Source organism: Lissotriton helveticus, chromosome 1_1, assembly GCF_964261635.1.
Source record: "Lissotriton helveticus chromosome 1_1, aLisHel1.1, whole genome shotgun sequence".
Classification (NCBI taxonomy): Eukaryota; Metazoa; Chordata; class Amphibia; order Caudata; family Salamandridae; genus Lissotriton; species Lissotriton helveticus.
The window spans coordinates 1,745,506,433-1,745,528,081 of record NC_136057.1 but is presented as its reverse complement, the minus strand read 5'-3'; the positions used below and the strand labels follow the sequence as shown (position 1 = coordinate 1,745,528,081).

The following is a 21,649-nucleotide window of genomic DNA, read 5'->3' as shown; positions in this document are numbered from 1 at the left end:
TGCACCCCAATTAGGGAGTCGACAAGGTCACCAAAGCAAGAGCAGGAAAAAATGATCGCTCAGCATGAAAACAAAGTCCATCTCACACTTGTCAAAGTTAGATGGAAGCTGCGTTGTCGTCAACATGCTGACGCACCTTACCGTTTGTGATTGACAGGATCACGGTTCAAAATGATCACATTTTAGAAGCTACCTATAACATAGCATAGGTATGGTCTCTTCAGCGGGGGGAGTTACACCAAAAATACTTACTTAATGGAAAGAAGCATCATCCCTTTTGTGCAAGGTCTTGAAGTACTTTGGCCAAATAGGGAGACTAAAAATACCAGCATGCAAGTGCCCATGCCATGTGTGAAATACTTTCACGTGCACATCAGAGTCTGGGGCATTGACACCTAGTTGCTTTTCCACACGGAGCCCGGCTCTGAGAACAGATGGAGAGGGATGTCCCTGGAATTAGGAGCTTCCAAAGTTAGCTTCAGTTGCGGTGCTGAGTAAATATAGGCCTTGTTCGCTAGGCCTTTGTAATGGAAGTCAACAGACATAGTCAATGACCACAAGTGTTTAACTTGTAGCAGTGCAGAGTGATATGGTGTAGATTGTATGACTTATTTCCCATATAAATACTAATATGTTTTGTTTGTCCTGCAAATTGTGGCAGGTGAATTACTTAAACGTGCAGCTAGCTGCCAGACAACAGCCCACTGGTTCGCACCATCTACTTATGTGTGGTCTGCTCAATACCGGCTTTTTTTTTTTTTTAACTGTTTCACTCTTGCCAGGATACCCATCAAACAGTTTTGTTTTATGGGTTAATCTTGCCCGTGGTCAGTCCCTGTGCCTTCAATGTGCCAGATTATTGAAGGAGTGTGCTTGGATCTAGTGACTGTGATATAGAGGACCGCCCGATTCTTTGGCTGCGCCCGATTCTTGCCTGGAATCCTATAATCTTGCCTGGCGGTCCTATAAATCACAGTCACTAGATTCAAGCACACACCTTCAATAATCTGGCACATTGAAGGCACAGGGACTGACCACGAGCAATATTAACCCATAAAACAAAACTGTGACAGGCATCCTAGCAAGAGTGAACCAGTTTAAAAATGGGTATTCTTGGTCTTAACAATAGCCTGCTTTTGTACTTTGTTTAATTTTCTCCTCATGTATCATTACTGTTCCTATTGTGTGAAGCGCTCCGACGCCTTCGGGTAAAGTCTGCACTATATAAAAATGCATAAATAAAATAATCAAGGATGGGGCTGCGGGGCCGCTGGACCTGGCGTGGCCTGGGGGCCGAGGCTGGTGTTGGATTCCGCTCGCCTACCTTTGCTTGCTGAGTTAGTCAGTGCATCACGCCGTCACCGTGTCTTGTGCTGCTCTTCAAGGGCTGGGGCTGGGCGCTGCCGCAAGTTGGCTGTGGTGTAGCCTGGGTGGACGGCAGCGGCCGGCAGCAGCAGTGACACACGACGAGTGTGAGTGTCACTCACCTCACGAGTCCTCCTCCCGACCTCCGCTCCTCTCCAGTCACCGGCGCAGGCACCACCAGTAAACATCACCACACACTGTCCGCCGCCCCGGGGGCCGCGCCGAAAGCAAAGAGAGCGTGCAGTACTCACGTGACGTCAGCCCCAGCATATATGGGAAGCGTGAGGGGGCAGCAAATGAATTAGTGTGACAACCAGATTAGATAACACACTCGCAACAAGCAAGAATGTAGCAAGGAGGACTGAGCCAGGCCTGCAGGCCCCAATCATTTAATGGATGCCAGACCTATGCTAAGGCTGCCTTCTGCTCTAAGGGTGGGCGGGGTCATCCTGTGCCTGCGCAGAGACAGGCCCATCAATCATCGGACCGGCTCCCCCTCCCTCCAGTGACTGTGCGCAATGCGCTCTGAGAGACTGAGATTAGAGTGTGTGTGAGTGATTGTGGGCGCCCGCCCAGGCCAGTTTTTTTCGCACAAGAATGCCAAAGTAGCCCAAAACCTAGGCCCCCCCCCCCCCCCGCCAGGCATGGGTTTTTCTCACACAACTGGGGGAAAAAGTCGCTCAATTGTGCGGGAAATAGCCCAATCTGGCAACCATGTTTACGAGATACATTTGCAATCAGTCTTATTGATCCGCGCGCGCCCTCGACGTGTGCCGGCTGGATTTAGACGTGCACTTGGGGGTTGTCCCGTCAGCCTCCGTGGCGCGGTGTCCGCGGAGAAATATCGCGCACTTGTCACGCTCAAGAAATTCATCTTTACGCATCTCTGGCTTCAGTTTTATGTATAGTAAACGTTTCAGAAGATACTGTGAGAGCGTCTCTCTGCACATGGGCAGAACCCAGACCTGGAATTGGGGTGGATTCTTGCCCCCGAAAGAAATCACCGCCGCAGCCCTGCTCCGTGTAAACCGGAAGTCAGGCACTTTTGGCCGAGACGGGGCGGGCCTGCAATCCGGCAGGAAGTTCCGCCCGCCGCCGAGGAAGAAGTGAAGCCGGCCGACTGATGGCCTCTCCGCAGCCCGGGGCTGCCAACAGCAAAACAGCCAGAGTGTTGCGGGGCTCCCAGATGCTGGAGGGAGCCCCGGAAGTGAAGTCCTGCCCCCTGGTGCCGCGACGAGACTAGACTGCCGCAGAGAGGAGCCTGATCCCCAGCAACAGCCCGGTGAGTGCCCGACCAGCGCTGCAGAGGAGACACGGAACACGCCGAAAGAGCCCGGTAAGTGGGAGGGGAGGGGGTGTACGCGCGTGTGTCTGTGTGCGCTGGTGTGTGTGTGTGTGTGTGTGTGTGTGTGTGTGGGGGGGGGGGGTCTGTGTGTGCGTGTAGGTGCGGCGGCGGCGACGGGGGGGGGTGTGCCTGTGTATGCGTGTGGCTGTGTATGTGCGCATGCGTGAGTGGCGGTGTGGCTGTGTATGTGCGCATGCGTGAGTGTGGGTGCGCGTGCACGCAGTGAAATCCAGGACAAGAGAAGCGCGTGGCACCCTCTTGTCCTTCCTTCCCCGAGACAGGCAACATTAGGTCTCCAGCTGGACGCATCCTTTGGATGCTAACTCCAGCTCGACCTAAAAATATACCTCAACAGGAGATTTAGCTTACTGAATGTGATCACAATTTATACTTGAGTTCTCATCTCTTCACTACCTCTTCGAGTAAGCCTGGCCTGCTCGCTATTGCAACTTTTGAAAGACTTGTTCAGAAAATGTACAACTAGTCTTAGGCGGAAATAAACACTGTATTCTAAAAGTGGGCAGGGCCACAACACAGTGACACTTCCCTGTGAAGAGCAGCCACTTGGCCTTGCCATCAGAATCATGCCACCCCAGTTGTGGTCTAGTGGGAAATGTGGACCTGGGAGACTTCATTTAATCTTGGCCCCCCATTTGGCCAAATTGTGTGCTCTTGGGCAATCCTTTTTAGGTCTCGCCTGTCAATGCGCATGCGCATTGAGCAGAGCGAGACTATAGGGCTTTAAACAAAGTTTACCTAACTGCGGCGATTTGGTGCTGTGCCCGTGGCTTTTAGGTCAATGCGCTTGCGCATTGACCTAAAATGCGCGTGCACATCACCAAATCGCCATCTGTTCCCTGAGCCGCACTCCTCCCACACCTTTGAAGTGAAGCTTAGCTTCACTTCAAAGGCCCCTGCTGCTTAACACCCTCTCCCCACTCCGCCCCCTCCCCTGCCCGCCATGTCGCATTTCTCCTCCCCCCCTTCTCTGCCTTCAATCCGTCTTGTTTTATAAGTGATGTAGGCGTAGGCGAATACATCACCAACAAGCACGTGTGTAAATTCCATTGTTTATAACAGCCTGTCTCTTTTTTCTTTTTTTTTTAATTAGGTTTTATGCGGTTTTGTAGGTTTTGTTGCAGTAACTACTATATGCGCACTATTCACGTTTTGTTATTGCGCCTGTTTTGAACCATCCATGCGTCAGCCTTTGCAATGTTATCTCAGCCGAAACATTACTTAACAGCCACGTACACCACGGGTCCCACGCTGCACTCCTTCACAGAGCGTCACCCTCCCTGCATCTGTTGATGCCAAAAATAAACAGCAAGTAGACAAACATTCCACCCGCGTGCAATGAGAGACTTGCACGATGGATTAAATGCATATGTAAATGCTTCTAAATATTTGTACTTTTTTTTGTTGTTTTTTTACTAAATGCTGCCCAGACGCGAAGGCCGCTGGACTTCCTTGAAATAAACATCCTCTGTCTCCAGGGCTGTCTCTCAGGAAAGGGTCGCTTTAGACACCATAAATTGTGCTTGCTGCCCCCTCCCCGTACACTTAGCAGGCCCCCACACGGCGGCCTGCAACAATGGCAGGGGGGCGCCTCTCAACACATCATTAAGGCTGTTTTACCAAATGCAAATACAGCAGAGGCGCCTCAAAGACCGTCTCATCTCTCACCCTCACCCTCACTCACCCTCAACCCCTCACCCTCACTCACCCTCAACCCCTCACTCACCCTCAACCCCACTCACCCTCACCCTCACTCACCCTCAACCCCTCACCCTCACTCACCCTCACCCTCAACCCCTCACCCTCACTCACCCTCACTCACCCTCACCCCCACTCACCCTCAACCCCACTCACCCTCAACCCCTCACTCACCCTCACTCACCCTCACCCTCACTCACCCTCACTCACCCTCACTCACCCTCAACCCCTCACTCACCCTCAACCCCTCACCCTCACCCTCCCTCACCCTCACTCACCCTCAACCCCTCACCCGCCCTCACCCTCACCCTCACTCACCCTCACTCACCCTCACTCACCCTCACCCTCACTCACCCTCAACCCCTCACCCTCACTCACCCTCAACCTCACCCTCACTCACCCTCAACCACCATCACCCTCACTCACCCTCAACCCCTCACCCTCACTCACCCTCAAACCCTCACTCACCCTCAACCCCTCACCCTCACTCGCCCTCAACCCCTCACCCTCAACCCCTCACCCTCACTCCCCCTCAACCCCTCACTCACCCTCAACCCCTCACTCACCCTCAACCCCTCACTCACCCTCAACCCCTCACTCACCCTCAACCCCTCACTCACCCTCAACCCCTCACCCTCAACCCCTCACCCTCAACCCCTCACCCTCAACCCCTCACCCTCAACCCCTCACTCACCCTCACTCACCCTCACTCTCACTCACCCTCACTCACCCTCACTCACCCTCACTCTCACTCACCCTCACCCTCAACCCCTCACCCTCACTCACCCTCACTCACCCTCAACCCCTCACCCTCACTCACCCTCAACCCCTCACCCACCCTCAACCCCTCACTCACCCTCACCCACCCTCACCCTCACCCACCCTCAACCCCTCACCCACCCTCAACCCCTCACCCACCCTCAACCCATCACCCTCACTCACCCTCATTCACCCTCACTCACCCTCAACCCCTCACCCTCAACCTCTCACCCTCACCCTCACTCACCCTCAACCCCTCACCCTCACTCACCCTCAACCCCACTCACCCTCACTCACCCTCAACCCCTCACCCTCACTCACCCTCAACCCCTCACCCTCACTCACCCTCACCCCCTCACCCTCACTCACCCTCACCCACCCTCACCCTCAACCCCTCACTCACCCTCACTCACCCTCAACCCCTCAACCTCACTCACCCTCAACCCCTCACTCACCCTCACTCTCACTCACCCTCAACCCCTCACCCTCAACCCCTCACCCTCCCTCACCCTCAACCCCTCACCCTCACTCAACCCCTCACCCTCACTCACCCTCAACCCCTCACCCTCCCTCAACCCCTCACCCTCCCTCACCCTCACCCTCCCTCACCCTCCCCCTCACCCTCACTCACCCTCAACCCCTCACCCTCACTCACCCTCAACCCCTCACCCTCAACCCCTCACTCACCCTCAACCCCACACCCTCACTCACCCTCAACCCCTCACCATCACCCTCCCTCACTCACCCTCACTCACCCTCAACCTCACTCACCCTCAACCCCTCACTCACCCTCAACCCCTCACCCTCACTCACCCTCAACCCCTCACCCACCCTCAACCCCTCACCCTCACTCACCCTCCCTCACTCACCCTCAACCCCTCACTCACCCTCAACCCCTCACTCACCCTCAACCCCTCACTCACCCTCAACCCCTCACCCTCACCCCCTCACTCACCCTCAACCCCTCACCCTCACCCTCACTCACCCTCAACCCCTCACTCACCCTCAACCCCTCACTCACCCTCAACCCCTCACTCACCCTCAACCCCTCACTCACCCTCAACCCCTCACTCACCCTCAACCCCTCTCACCCTCACTCACCCTCAACCCCTCACCCACCCTCAACCCCTCACCCACCCTCACCCTCAACCCCTCACCCTCACTCACCCTCACCCTCACCCCCTCACCCTCAACCCCTCACTCACCCTCACTCACCCTCCCTCACCCTCACTCACCCTCACCCACCCTCACCCTCACCCTCAACCCCTCACTCACCCTCACCCTCACTCATCACCCTCACTCACCCCCTCACTCACCCTCACCCACCCTCACCCTCATCACCCTCACTGACCCTCAACTCCTCACCCTAACTCACCCTCACTCACCACCCTCACCCACCCTCACCCTCACTCACCCTCACTCACCCTCAACCCCTCACTCACCCTCAACCCCTCACCCTCACTCACCCTCACTCACCCTCAACCCTCACTCCCTCACCCTCACTCACCCTCACCCTCACTCACCCTCAACCCCTCACCCACCCTCACCCTCAACCCCTCACCCTCAACCCCTCACCCTCACTCACCCTCAACCCCTCACCCACAACCCCTCACTCACCCTCACTCACCCTCACCCTCACTCACCCTCACTCATCACCCTCCCTCACCCACCCTCACCCTCCCTCAACTCCTCACCCTCACTCACCCTCAACCCCTCACCCTCACTCACCCTCAACCCCTCACCCTCAACCCCTCACCCTCACTCACCCTCAACCCCTCACCCCCTCACCCACCCTCACCCTCAACCCCTCACCCTCACCCTCAACCCCTCACCCTCAACCCCTTACCCTCAACCCCTCACCCTCAACCCCTCACCCACCCTCACTCACCCTCAACCCCTCACCCTCAACCCTCAACCCCTCACCCACAACCCCTCACCCTCACTCACCCTCAACCCCTCACCCTCACTCACCCTCAACCCCTCACCCTCAACCCCTCACTCACCCTCACCCTCAACCCCTCACTCACCCTCACCCACCCTCAACCCCTCACCCTCACTCACCCTCAACCCCTCACCCTCAACCCCTCACCCTCACTCACCCTCAACCCCTCACCCACCCTCAACCCCTCACCCCCTCACCCTCAACCCCTCATCCTCACTCACCCTCACCCTCACTCACCCTCAACCCCTCACCCTCAACCCCTCACCCTCACTCATCACCCTCACTCATCACCCTCACTCACCCTCACCCTCACTCACCCTCAACCCCTCACCCTCAACCCCTCACCCTCAACCCCTCACCCTCACTCAACCCCTCACCAACCCTCAACCCCTCACCCTCAACCCCTCACTCACCCTCAACCCCTCACCCTCACTCACCCTCAATCCCTCACCCTCAATCCCTCACCCTCAACCCCTCACCCTCAACCCCTCACCCTCAACCCCTCACCCTCACCCCCTCACCCTCAACCCCTCACTCACCCTCACTCAACCCCTCACCCTCAACCCCTCACTCACCCTCACTCACCCTCTCACCCTCACCCACCCTCACTCACCCTCAACCCCTCACCCCCTCACCCTCACTCACCCTCACCCACCCTCTCACCCTCACTCACCCTCAACCCCTCACCCTCACTCACCCTCAACCCCTCACTCACCCTCAACCCCTCACCCTCACTCACCCTCAATCCCTTACCCTCAATCCCTCACCCTCAACCCCTCACCCTCAACCCCTCACCCTCAACCCCTCACCCTCACCCACCCTCACTCACCCTCACTCACCCTCCCTCAACCCCTCACCCTCACCCTCACTCACCCCCTCACCCTCACTCACCCTCACCCCCTCACCCTCACCCTCACTCACCCTCAACCCCTCACCCTCACTCACCCTCAACCCTCACTCACCCTCAACCCCTCACCCTCACTCACCCTCAACCCCTCACCCTCAACCCCTCACCCTCACTCACCCTCAACCCCTTACCCTCAACCCCTCACTCACCCTCAACCCCTCACCCACCCTCACTCACCCTCAACCCCTCACCCTCAACCCTCAACCCCTCACCCACAACCCCTCACCCTCAACCCCTCACCCTCACTCACCCTCACCCTCACTCACCCTCACTCACCCTCAACCCCTCACTCACCCTCAACCCCTCACCCTCACTCACCCTCACCCTCACTCACCCTCAACCCCTCACCCTCACTCACCCTCACTCACCCTCACCCACCCTCAACCCCTCACCCACCCTCACTCACCCTCACTCACCCTCACTCACCCTCACCCTCACTCACCCTCACCCACCCTTACCCTCACTCACCCTCAACCCCTCACCCTCACTCACCCTCAACCCCTCACCCTCAACCCCTCACCCTCAACCCCTCACCCTCAACCCCTCACCCTCAACCCCTCACCCTCACTCACCCTCTCACCCTCACTCACCCTCTCACCCTCACTCACCCTCAACCCCCTCAACCCCTCACCCTCACTCACCCTCAACCCCTCACCCTCACTCACCCTCAACCCCTCACTCACCCTCAACCCCTCACTCACCCTCAACCCCAACCACTCACCCTCAACCTCACTCACCCTCACTCACCCTCACCCACCCTCACCCACCCTCACCCTCAACCCCTCACCCTCAACCCCTCACCCTCAACCCCTCACCCTCAACCCCTCACCCTCAACCCCTCACCCTCAACCCCTCACCCTCACTCACCCTCAACCCCTCACCCTCACCCCCTCAACCCCTCACCCTCACTCACCCTCAACCCCTCACCCTCAACCCCTCACTCACCCTCAACCCCTCACCCTCAACCCCTCACCCACAACCCCTCACCCTCAACCCCTCACCCTCACTCACCCTCAACCCCTCAACCCCTCACTCACCCTCACTCACCCTCAACCTCACTCACCCTCAACCCCTCACCCTCAACCCCTCACCCTCACCCACCCTCAACCCCTTACCCTCAACCCCTCACTCACCCTCAACCCCTCACCCACCCTCACTCACCCTCAACCCCTCAACCCCTCACCCACAACCCCTCACCCTCAACCCCTCAACCCCTCACTCGCCCTCACTCACCCTCAACCCCTCACCCTCACTCACCCTCACCCTCAACCCCTCACCCTCACTCACCCTCACCCTCACTCACCCTCACCCACCCTCAACCCCTCACCCACCCTCAACCCCTCACCCACCCTCACTCACCCTCACTCACCCTCACCCTCACTCACCCTCACCCACCCTTACCCTCACTCACCCTCAACCCCTCACCCTCACTCACCCTCACTCACCCTCAACCCCTCACTCACCCTCAACCCCTCACTCACCCTCACTCACCCTCACTCACCCTCACCCTCACTCACCCTCACCCTCACCATCACTCACCCTCAACCTCACTCACCCTCACCCTCACCCTCACTCACCCTCAACCCCTCACTCACCCTCAACCCCTCACCCTCAACTTAACCCTCACTCACCCTCACAACACATATTGTGTTACAATAGGTGTCACATTTGCGAAAGATAAAACTATTGGCATTGTAAATAACAAAGCTATTAATTTCGCTATTTTCAAAACAAGCACATAAATAAAAAATGTGTGCTTTACAATACCAATAGCTCAAACTTTCCTAATGCGAGACCTATTGCATTGCTGTGCTTCTCTCCCCTGCTGCACTCTCCTGCTCTCTAGAGATGTGGCCTAACGACCAGAGCTGCCATCTAAGTCACGTAAATACAAACATGTTGCATTCCGAATGCTATAGGTGTCACATTCGCGAAAGTTATAACTATTGGCATTGTAAATGACAAAGCCATCAATTTAGCAATTTTAAAAACCAACAAATAAATAAAATATGTTATTTACAAGACCAATAACTCCAACTTTTCTAATGCGAGACCTATTGCATTTCCAATGCTTGTTTAACTGATTGCTTTGCTCCCTTTTGGCAAGAGAGTATCTGGGATCAATGTAAAAGCTGCTAGTAAGTTCATGGTAAAAAACAGACATGATATTACCTGGAGGAGTGGAGAAGTGTGTATACGCACCAAAATACAATACAATGGTAAATGTATAGCCTTTGCAGCAGGTATTAGTGTGCTGCATTCTCAAGTCGGTTATTTTAACAAACTGAGTGAATCATACTCTACTCTCCTGTACCTCTGTCCACTGATCTGACAATGTAACAGCACTTAGAAACCAGCTCAATGGAAAAAGTAATTCCCAGTAAAGGTCCCGACGTGGTTTTTATTCACACAATAATGGCCGTTTATCAGCAAGTGGCAAGATTTGCATTTAGACTTAACACTTTTGAAGCGGCACTGTGCACTTTTACAGCTCAAAGCAGATCTCCCAGCGTTTCCCAAATCGCATATTTACTGCAAAAATAGCCAATGTGCGGAATGCCCACAATTTCATGCCCCAGTGCTGTGAAAAAGTTTAAGCGAAGCTTCCTGGATTTAGGTATTGTTTTAATGCAGGCTGCCTAGTTGCCCTAAATACCACCACGCTATTATGATCCTCTGTGAGATGACAGAACGGCATGTCTCTTAGCTGTCTGCCCACAACCATAAATGTGTTTTCAATAATTTAACATGTCCTTCCTCGGTTCTTTCTCCTTTTCACTTTCACTGGAGTTGCTTCAGGGACAGGGGAAAGCAAAAGAGCCAGGCCAGTATCAGCATCTTTTTTAAAGAGTTTCCAGAAGACAAGTACAAGCTTTTATGAGGTATGGTCTGCTATTTTTAAACTATTGTTTTACTATTCCTCGCTTTTCCCTCCCCTCCGCCCCCCGCTCCCCAATCCGCTCCTTCAGATGCTTCACTTTAGTACATCAGATTATTGGTCTGCTTTGAGAAGTATTGATTAAAATGGAGTTTTCAAACATGCATTGAGAAACATTCCTGGTCCCACCCAGATGGCAATTCTTTTAGAAAATACACAACTGACTTGCCTCTTGGTTCACTATCTGTGTTCTGGATTCTTATTATAGTTGAAAAAACATTATAGGTTATTACATCAAACACAAGAAAGTTTTTTCTATAGCACACATCCTGAATTCATATATTTGAAGGTGCTCTAGTGTCGTAAAGAACAAAAATAACACTCATTGAAATTAAGTGTTTGCCTAAGATCACACAATTTCGTCAAATAGGGAAGCCACGAATGATCCCAGGTTTTTCAGTTTCACGCTGTGCAATAAAGCCACTAGATGGGAATCTCTTTAAGACATCAAAGGCTAATGCTTTGTTCTTAAGTCTCAGAGGATGAGATTAGCGCATGGGTGACAGGCAGAATCCACATATTATTTTTGGCAGTTTACATAGTGTAAACGTAGCCAAAGGACATAAGGGAGCATCATAGACAAAAACAATGTTAAACTTTCTTTTTACAGTACAGGAACATGTGATGGGATTCACAGGATGCTGAGCAGATGTCAGGATTTGAACATGGTTCCGAATGTTACATGGGTGGCAGCTGTATCCACTAAGATACATCGCCTCCTGTTAAAGCTTGGTTATTTCTTGGCTCATTGTTTCAAGAATACCTCAAGCAGAGCCAGGCATCTGGCTCGAACTTTCCTGCCAATGCACTGTAAAGTTGCCATACGACTGTCAAAATGACGGAAATGTACGGCAAGCATACAAAGTTTTTCTTTTTATAAAAAAAAAACAAAGCTAGATTTTCTTTTTGAAAAAGAAAAAAAATGGCCTCCTTGCAAGGTGGGGGTTTTCCAATAGTGAGGGGGCTCCGATCACTTTTCAAAGCCCCTTATCGAAAGGTTTTTCCTTGCGGCAATGGGCATTGGAAAGAGGCTATATGTTCGTCCATCTAAATCAGATGGACAGACATACCGGCAAAAAATCCGACATCCTTGACTCAGTCTGTGGAGTTTGTCTCTGCAGTCATCAAATCATGGTCCCCCGGTTTCTAAAATTGGGAGGGCAGACCATAATGCTGGTGGAGAGGAACGCCATCACACCAGAGTACCCTTTCCGCTAACATACAAATCAGGCCCCAAGTGGGGTGTTATATTATGTATTTATCAATGACACTTTAGTCAGCTCTTTTTCAGCATTCAAGTGAGTGTTGGTGAGGGACGATTGTTGCACTAGCATCTACCAAGCAACCATCATTTTTAAAACGCAACCACCAGTTATAACATCTACCCAGCCCAACATCTTTAATAAATAGATACAAATTAAACAAGCATTAGAAATGCAATCGGGCTCGGATTTATTTGAGTTTGAGCTAATGGCATTGTAAATGCCAATGTATTGTTGCTATGTGTTATGGAGTGTGTTCATGTGGTGTGTACTGTACTGCTAGTGATCTCCTTGTGAATGTGCGAATATTGCACCACTTGCCTGTGATGTCCTTCTTATGCACCGCCACTCTGCACCGCCGCACCGCCACTCTGCACCGCCACTCTGCACCGCCACTCTGCACTCTGCACCGCCACTCTGCACTCTGCACCGCCACTCTTCCACTCTGCACCGCCACTCTGCACCGCCACTCTGCACCGCCACTCTGCACCGCCACTCTGCACCGCCACTCTGCACCGCCACCCTGCACCGCCACCCTGCACCGCCACTCCGCACCGCCACTCCGCACCGCCACTCCGCACCGCCACTCTGCACCGCCACTCTGCACCGCCACTCTGCACCGCCACTCTGCACCGCCACTCTGCACCGCCACTCTGCCACTCTGCATCGCCACTCCAGCGGCCGCGTGCCAAACGCAGAAAAAGTCCTTCGAGCCGGATTTGAACACCGACCTAAGGCTGACAGACGCTCCACTACAGTCCTTCGCTCTACCAACTGAGCTATCAAAGGCTCGCTGTCATCTCCGTTTTTTCCCGGGCACTGTATAACACCGCCAGAATGTTCCCGTTCGCATCTCGGCGGGGCGCCGCCGCTGGCGCTCAGAGCTAGGACCGCTCGGTCACTGCCTTTCCCAGGCTGCCTGTAGCATATTTGTGTACTGCCGATTGAGTTGACAATGCCGGGCTCGCTGCGTGGGTAAAATCCACCACCTACTGATGCACATCCTTTTTTGGTTTTCAAATATTTATTTAAATCACGAGGTCGTGCACGCGCCGTATGACTGCAGTAAAAATCTCTGCGAGCGCTACCAATAGGGCAACAATAAAATTGAGATTCTGTGCCTGTCAGCTGCCCGCCGGAGCAGAAGAGACGTTTTTTATACCGACGAAACCCTTATTGAAGTCACCGGCCCGTGTCTACACATGGGGCCAGCTAACCCCGCGGTGCCCCGCCCCGCCAGGCCTCCCTGACCAAGTAAGACGCGAGCACCCGGCCAACCACTAAGTTCCACAACGTATAGGCCCCTGCACCACAGGGAAGGCCTGAGGTAAAGGTGAACAAAATGGCCACCCAACCCCGCCCCCCCCCATTTTGAAACTGACCGTTCCCCCACAAAATGGCCGCTGGGTGCTTGACCCGTATGTCTGGCAATGGCCATTCCACAACAAAATGGCCGCCCGTGTGCTTGACCCTCCTGTCCGGCAATGGCGGCCCCGACCCAAGTACACTTAACAATTACATGCCAACTGTGAGGCCCGAACTCACTACCTCCCCCTTACGAGACTGACGCGCTGGCTCTAATTGGGCCCCTAACCCGACGAAGGACCACAGGCACCCAAAGCCCATGTCACCGTGAATTCATTCGAACACCGGAGCAACAGCGCTCCTCCAGCAGGGTGAAGCCAGATAGTATGTCCCACATCCTCACCGTGCACCAATAGAAGGTACCCCTCAAGTGAAAAGTTCCCCGACCGCGCGAGTCAGGTCAGGCCTGCTGCCCGCAGCCCCGCCACCCCCAGTTCACAATTCCGGGGGAAATACCAAGCCCGGGAAGGACCAGGCTCTCTGAAGTACCCTGGCCCCCCGGTCCCCGAGGCAGACGCGCACCAGGGTTCCCCAGTTGCCTGCTCCCCACAAACCGGCATTGAAACAATTTAAATAATCAAAAGCGCACAATGATTCACTAGTTGCGTGCTCCACACAAACCCGCCCCGCAATAGGCACAATTAGATAAATAATCCGACCCGCCCCGCCATCTGAAAAATAAAAGAACTAAACAGACGCGCACAAGCATTCCCTAACTGCATGCTTCACACAAACCCGCCCCGCAATAGGCACAATTAAATAAATAATCCGACGCGCACAAGGATTCCCTAGCTGCATGCTTCACACAAACCCGCCCCGCAATAGGCACAATTAAGTAAATAATCCGACGCGCACAAGGATTCCCTAGCTGCATGCTTCACACAAACCCGCCCCGCAATAGGCACAATTAAATAAATAATCTGACGCGCACAAGGATCCCTAGCTGCATGCTTCACACAAACCCGCCCCGCAATAGGCACAATTAAATAAATAATCCGACGCGCACAAGGATTCCCTAGCTGCATGCTTCACACAAACCCGCCCCGCAATAGGCACAATTAAATAAATAATCCGACGCGCACAAGGATTCCCTAGCTGCATGCTTCACACAAACCCGCCCGCAATAGGCACCATTAACTAAATAAACAGACGCGCCCAAGGGATTCACGGTTTCATGCTCCCCTACAAACCCCGCCCCGCAAAGGAACAAATAACTTAATAAACGCACAGACCGGTAGCGGAGCACTCAAAATAAACATAAAACTGCTGCCCAGTAAACAGTTCCCAACCGAGCACCACGAACATATCCACTGCTAAGTGCAAACAACCTTGGAGGCCCGCCCCGCAACGGAAAGCAATATTACCCATATAACCATCCTCAACCCAGTGCCCCGCAAAAACCCCCCTCATAGACGAACCCAAACCCCCAACAGCGCCCCCCCAGCAGGATGCTCTCACCTTAAGTCCGTGACGTCCTGGGCGGCATCCAACATCGAGGGCAGTGATTGTGAACGCGCCCGGCCATCTGGATTCACTAACGGAGGCACCCTGACAGCTCCTAATTATAATTTATGTACTTCTTTGCGCGAGCACGGATGAAATATGCCCAAAATGGCGGAACAAAACTACATTTACCCTATCACTTCAAGCCTATTAAAACCAAAACACAAGGAAGACGAATCACTGGCCAGATGACAGAAAACGCAAAGGAATGTGTGGAATTCCTCTCGCCAAGGCCCTAAGGATACTACTTCTTTTTTTTCTTATAACATTAGGATCTCGAAACTCCTCCCCCACTTACAGTGGGGAGGAGTCCGAGCCCTAAAAAGTGAACAGATGCATTAACTCGACAGTCCACCCTCAATCACAAGCTAAAAGTCTGGAGGACCTTGGCCGAGCCGGACTACCACACAGCTCCAGGACTTTTAATCGAAGCCTAGAAGGAATAAGAAGATTAAGAATGTCTTCAGCTTCTAGTAAACTGCAGGATACAAGCCCTGCGTTAGCCATTGCTGCAGCATTAGGTAACACACTTTCTTAACTACGACAGCTACACTCAGTTTCTGTGTTTAGCCTGTAATGTGTTGAAGTGTTGTACAGCTAAAGCAACATGAGTATTAGCCAGTTATACGTGCCTTGTGCAACGTAAAACTTGCATTAATTCAAACTGTTAGGGAGTATCCCTCATGCAACTAACTTTAATATAAGTTAGAAGAGGTAACAAGCATTGGCATAGCCAATAGGTCTCGCTTGGGGACCTTATAAGTATTTTGTTTTGCAGCACAATATCCTTGTAACTAAATACTTATAAGGTCCCCAAGCGAGACCTATTGGCTATGCCAATGCTTGTTTGCCGCTGCCACCTGTTGGGATCCTTCTCTTTAAAGGTCACAGCTGTGGTGTCTTGCTGTCTGATTTTTAACAGTGTTGTATCAGGTTTGTTGGTGCCCACATCGACAAATGTTTGTGCAGATGGAATTTGGATCGGTTTTCGCATGAAGGTGTGGGGCGGGGAAGTGGCCCTCCGTTCTATTGTTAGGCGCCAGAGAAGCAAGGCAGTGCAGTAAGAGTTGATGCTGCCGTCTTTCATCGTGTTCCTACGATATGTACGGATCCTCTTGGATATATAGTAAGAACTAATGACGATTTGCATTCAGGTAATGGATCGAGCGTTTGTAACAGGGTCCCAACACACTGATTGCACTTCAGAGACATCCATGCAACCACCTTGGGGGGCGGCGGAGGCAGAAAAGCCACAGGGAACTTTTGTCAGTGCCATGTTAAGAGCCACCGCGTACTCCGGAGCAGGGGAAGGAGTGCTAATGGCAGTGATGCTAATAGCGATGTTTCTGCGGGAACTCTATGAAAGGCGCGTATCCCACCCACGTGCGCCGAAAATGGAGTCAAGCTGTTTTGCAGTTAAGACTGTAAATCTGCCGATAGAAAGATGTGTGCAGTGGGTGTCGTTTAAAGTGTGTGAAAGTATTTGAGATACATTTGCCTTCGATTTCTGGTTTGCATCTTGCACTGCACAGTAGCGATGGAAAGCTACATCGGTCTCTGCATTCTGTGCTCATTGTGCCCGTCTTCATTGTAACCAGGGCTCGAAGTGCATTAAAGTATGGAAACAGATTGAGAGCGTCATGCGGCGGGGGTCAGTAAGCTCGGCGATGGGAATCAAAGGTGTGGCTAAAAGAAAAAAAAAATATTCAGGCAATTGTTGCTAAAATAACGCACACCTTAAGTGAAAAATGTATTTACCTGCAAGCAAATTACAGTAAAAGCATGAAGCGCCAGCTGGCTTACCGACTGCTGAGGCAGGAAGCAAATGGTGGGGGCCTGAAGGAGGAGGGGGTGCGAGGGATGGGGGAAGCTGGCTGGGGAGAGAATGCAGAGCGCACGCTGGGCGAAGCCCTTTGATGTGCTGTGAGCGGCCGGGAATGAATGATTAGGGGAGGAGAAGCGGGAAAGTGAAAGTACGGCCGGCCTGCGGCCGGCCATGAATAATTAGGGGAGGAGAAGCCCTGGCCGTGAATGCGCGTGCATGTTGCTCACGTGGTTCACATGAACTGCAAGAAAACGCCATGAAAACGCCAGCAAAAAGCTGGTGGTTTCATGATGTTTTCGCCGCTTGAATTCTCGCTCCGCTCGATGCGCATGCGCGCATCAATAGGTCGCGAGACCTAAAAAAATGGGGGCCAGCAAAGGAGGTGTGGCCAAATGGCCACAGCTGTCACATTTGGAACTGATGAATCCGGTTCAAGTCCCGGCATCGGCTGAATGGCCTGCGATTGTGGGCATTTTTATTTTTACTCCGCCCCAAAGAAATTGGCCTCAAGTACAAATGCGGTAGTATGTATTTATTAGGATGTTGCCATTTATTTAACTCAGGAATTTGGTGACTCAATTTCAAGCATCGTTAAAGGGTTGCCAAGTCACTAAATGTTTCAGATAGAGTTGGTAGCCCCATAGAGCCCAGACGTTGACTTTACGTATGCTTGAACAGAGGATGACACATATTTATTGCCATGTATAATTGTTGAGATAATTCTCTCTAGTCCACTTCTCAGACATTCTTACAATACATGCAGATTTCTTCCATATAAAGCTTAAAAAACTTAAAAACCTAGCCGCCCCAAACTAAACCCCTGTCCATAGCTCCATTAGGTGAGCACCTGCATTAATTTTGTTTCTTTTAAAGCACCGTGATGTCGGTAAAAGGAGAAGCCTTATGCTGCTGCGACTAGGAAAGCACACACCATGTGTTTTCCCCCTTCAGAATCCTTTTTATACGGCTATACCTATTAAATGTCACTAAAGTAAGTTTCTGCAAAAAAAAAAACAAGTGTGCCGCGAAATGTCCTTATCAATGGCGCAATATACTGGAAAACTGTCTGTAACAGGGAGTTGCTTGTCGTTACTAGGGTTAAAAGTAAAGATGGACCAAAACAGTGGACTACAGGTGTCCCGCAGTACCTCTATGCGGGCTGCGTTAAAAGAAACCACAACAGTTACCCTTCTCTGCACGTTCATATCATAAACTAATCCGACTTAAGCACGGCGTAAAAGTCCCAATCGCTGTCCCAGGTCTCTTTCCGAAGTGCCCTATCCCTCGTGTCACCGTCCTCTGATGCATAGTCCCCGCGTTAATGTATTCAGGACACCATGTCACTCTCTGAAGGCCCGTATGGTAACGTGCGCGGCCCTGGTACTACTCACCCGGTGAGCTGGGTAGTTCAGTGGACGCGAGCAGCGGAAGGCTCCCCGACTCTCCATCCTCGCCCTCTTCCTCCACTTGGTCTGCCCAGCTGGGCTTCGAGCTGTAAAAGAGAGGGATGGGGTAAGACACGGAGCTCCACTCAACCCCCTCTCCCCGTGAAACGAAATAGTCCGCAGTCTCCCACTCACTCGTAGTCGCCGGTCGGCATGGCTGCGGGAGGGCCCTCGGAAAAGGAGCCCAATGCTACGAACACAGCCCAAAGAGGAAACCACACGCGCGTGCGCGGACCTCGGGCTTCGCGTGGGAGCTAGTCTCCTTTCCATCTCCATGACCCTGGCTAGTTACGGCGGCCGCCCTTTTGGAATGGGACACATGCCTTGACGAGAGAGAGACAGGGATTAGAATGTCCTGCAATAGAGTCTTTACTACTTTTCTGTGTGGATTCCCTCGTGGAGCACAACGTTTTCAAGCGGACGTTTCCTCCAAAAATATAACCCAAAAAGTGGTGGTTACCGAGGGCGTGTTATTAATTGTAATTCTGTGTCATTACCAGAGGCTCCGATTATGTTTTTCTATTCTTCTCTGTAAAAATATCAGCAGCCAATCACCTTAATTAAGACAAAATTAAATGTCTTGTGTAACCCTTATAGTCTCATATAACGTGCTAATCATGATAGCGCAACCGTTATAAGTACTGTCATATCAATTTTGAGTCCTCTTTCTTTGCTGCTTTGAAAGCCAGATAAGTACAGTCATATTACCTTGTTTATTTAAGATGTGGACATTGTATGATATTGGTTTGTATTATTTTCTGTCAATTCTATGTCAGTCCACGGAGGCTCTGATTATGCTTCTCTTATCTTTACTGACCAAAACAGCAGCCAATAACAAACTTTAAACTTGCATGACCCCGGAAGGACAACCCCCTCCATCAGTCTGCACCAATCACTATCCAGTCCATACAATAATAGTCCATGTCAAACCGGAACCTCCCTCTTTCTTTGCTGCTGCAGCAGCGAGTTAAGTGCCTTTCCCTTATTTGTGTATTAATGAGGGTTTATGGTGTGTGTTATTGAAATTTCAGATAAAGTGTATGCGCGAGTGCGCGGCTGCTTGTAGCGCGACTGCGCTTTCTGTACTTGCGACTTTGCGAGAGTTTTTCAGCGTCGGGTTTCACTCTCGGTCCGCCGGCCTGCGGCGTGCGCTGTGTGCCTGATCGCGTTAGGGGGCGGTGGAGCAGGAGGAGGCAGACGCGGCTTCGCCGCGCACAGGGAGCAGTTGAGTGTGTGCCCCCTGTTTACCGCGCATGCGCGAAGAGCCGAGTTCCGTTTGAGTTTACCGGCTCCTCGCGTGTGGCGCGTTATTGACTGCATACATCCCTGGCCTCATTGTAACGCTGACCGGAGCGTGTCCGGAGTAGAGCTTTGCTCGAGGGGAGCTTCCTAGTGTGCAAGGGGTCTCCTTCCACCGCGTATCGGTCTGCCTCTGTGGTGTGTGTTGGCAACTGGGGTTGCTTAGTGTGTGTGTAGAGGCGACACCCCTGGGCTACTCCCCCCCCCTTTTAATCTCCTCCTCACCTCCTTTTTCACTTGGATATGGCGTATTACGCCGAGGAGGGCGACCAGTGGGTCGAATTTAATGAGTATGAACAATATGAGCCTGAGGAAGAACAACTGGAGGAGAATTTAGGTGAGGCTCTGGCTACCCACGACCAGAGCTCTGTCAGTAAGGCCCTGATTAAGGCGTTAAAACCTTTTACAAAGTCCCATCATACATCGGGCAAGAGGAAGTTTAAGTCCTCACGTAAGGGGGATACTTCAGACCAACCCCAGGCCCATAAGATAGCGGAGATGGCCAAGTCAGTGATGAGGGACCATGGCTCTATGGCTTTTCAGACCTCGGGGGATTCCTCCTCGACGCCACCTGGTACTTCAGACTCGGAGGTGGATTCTATAGCTCCTAGAAAGAAGTTTAAGAAAACTAAGCACACGGCTTACAAGGCAGACGATAGTCAGGTTCCTAGGAACCTTCTATTTGATCCCAATAATATAGTTCACCCTAGATCCACGGAATGGGTGCCCTGTGCCGAAGTTGCGCATTATGTCACCAATAACTTGCGACAAGGCTTTGAGAGTGGGGTTCGAGCCACTCTGAGATCAGAATGCCCCAGACCTTCGGTGCTGGGGAAGGTGGCGGATACTCCGGACCTTGACCCCACCATGACTGCGTTTATGAGGAAATTTGCTAAAGACCCTAAAAAAGGACTGGATAGGGCGTGGCGGGGGTGCCAGGACAAATTACTGGACGTCTCTGGACCCCTTACTAAGATTCTAGAGGCTGCAGTCAAGGCCAAAGAACAAGGCGTGCCTATGGACACGTCTGATGTCATGGAATGGGCCCAGCGCGCTATGTGTTTTCTGGGAAACGCGAATGTGGCGTTGTCTACGGAGCGGAGACGCTCTTTTCTTATGCGCATCGATTCACAATTAGCGGAGATGGCCACCAACGAACCTGGTTCTATGGCTAACGGCATGCTCTTCGGAGACAAGTTTGTTAAAGAAATGGGCAAGTACGTCGCCACATTTTCCGCGCTTGACAAGGCGCAGTCCACGATAAAGAGGGTGCTTCACACCGGTGTTTTTGACAGGGCCGGACGCCAGCGAGGTCGAGGATCCGGCCGAGGTTTCAATCAGGCCTCACGTGGAGGTGAGCAGAGAGGCAGAGGCTACCAACGCCCCAACTTCTACCCCTCCCGTAATCGGGGAGGAGGTCGTGGCAGAGGACAGAAAGGAAATTACAGAGGACAGCAAAATAACTCAGGAGACAACTCCTATTCAGGTACGAATTCTTTGTGCATCAGAACACAAGGTGGGAGGCAGGTTGGCCTTGTTTGTTCACAGGTGGCGGGAGCTAACAACAGATCCCTGGGTGTTACAATCCGTCCAAGGGTATCAGATAGAGTTTTATGGCTCCCCCGCGCAGCGTCAAGCGCCCGCGCCCGCGCCACTACATTTTTCCCTACAAGAACAGAGTTTCATAGACACAGAGGTGCTGGCTTTGCTCAGAAAGGGAGCTATAGTGGAAACTTTGCCGCACGCTCACGGCTTTGTGAGCACGGTCTTCGTAGTCCCAAAGAAGGACCAGGGCTTTCGATTAGTTTTAAACCTCAGAGATTTCAACGCATGGGTGGTGTATCGACACTTCAAAATGGAAGGCATACACCTCCTGCGAGACATTCTGTTAGAACAAGATTGGATGGTACGTCTGGATTTGAAAGACGCTTACCTGGCGGTGCCCATTTTTCCACCGCATCGACGGTTTCTTCAATTT

The 21,649-nt window shown here is 52.4% G+C and overlaps 1 protein-coding gene across 1 annotated transcript in view; it reads right to left on the bottom strand.

Annotated features, from left to right (window-relative positions):
• EIF3G (eukaryotic translation initiation factor 3 subunit G) overlaps positions 1-18,655 on the bottom strand; it is a 51,667-nt gene extending 33,012 nt beyond the window's left edge. The window contains exons 1-2 of the mRNA XM_078639912.1: positions 18,508-18,655; positions 18,319-18,419 (exon numbers count right to left, since the gene is read on the bottom strand). Coding sequence (XP_078496038.1) covers positions 18,319-18,419; positions 18,508-18,527 — 121 coding nt within the window. The 5' untranslated portion in view covers positions 18,528-18,655. The remainder of the gene's footprint in view (positions 1-18,318; positions 18,420-18,507) is intronic.
• Positions 18,656-21,649: the final 2,994 nt, after the last annotated feature.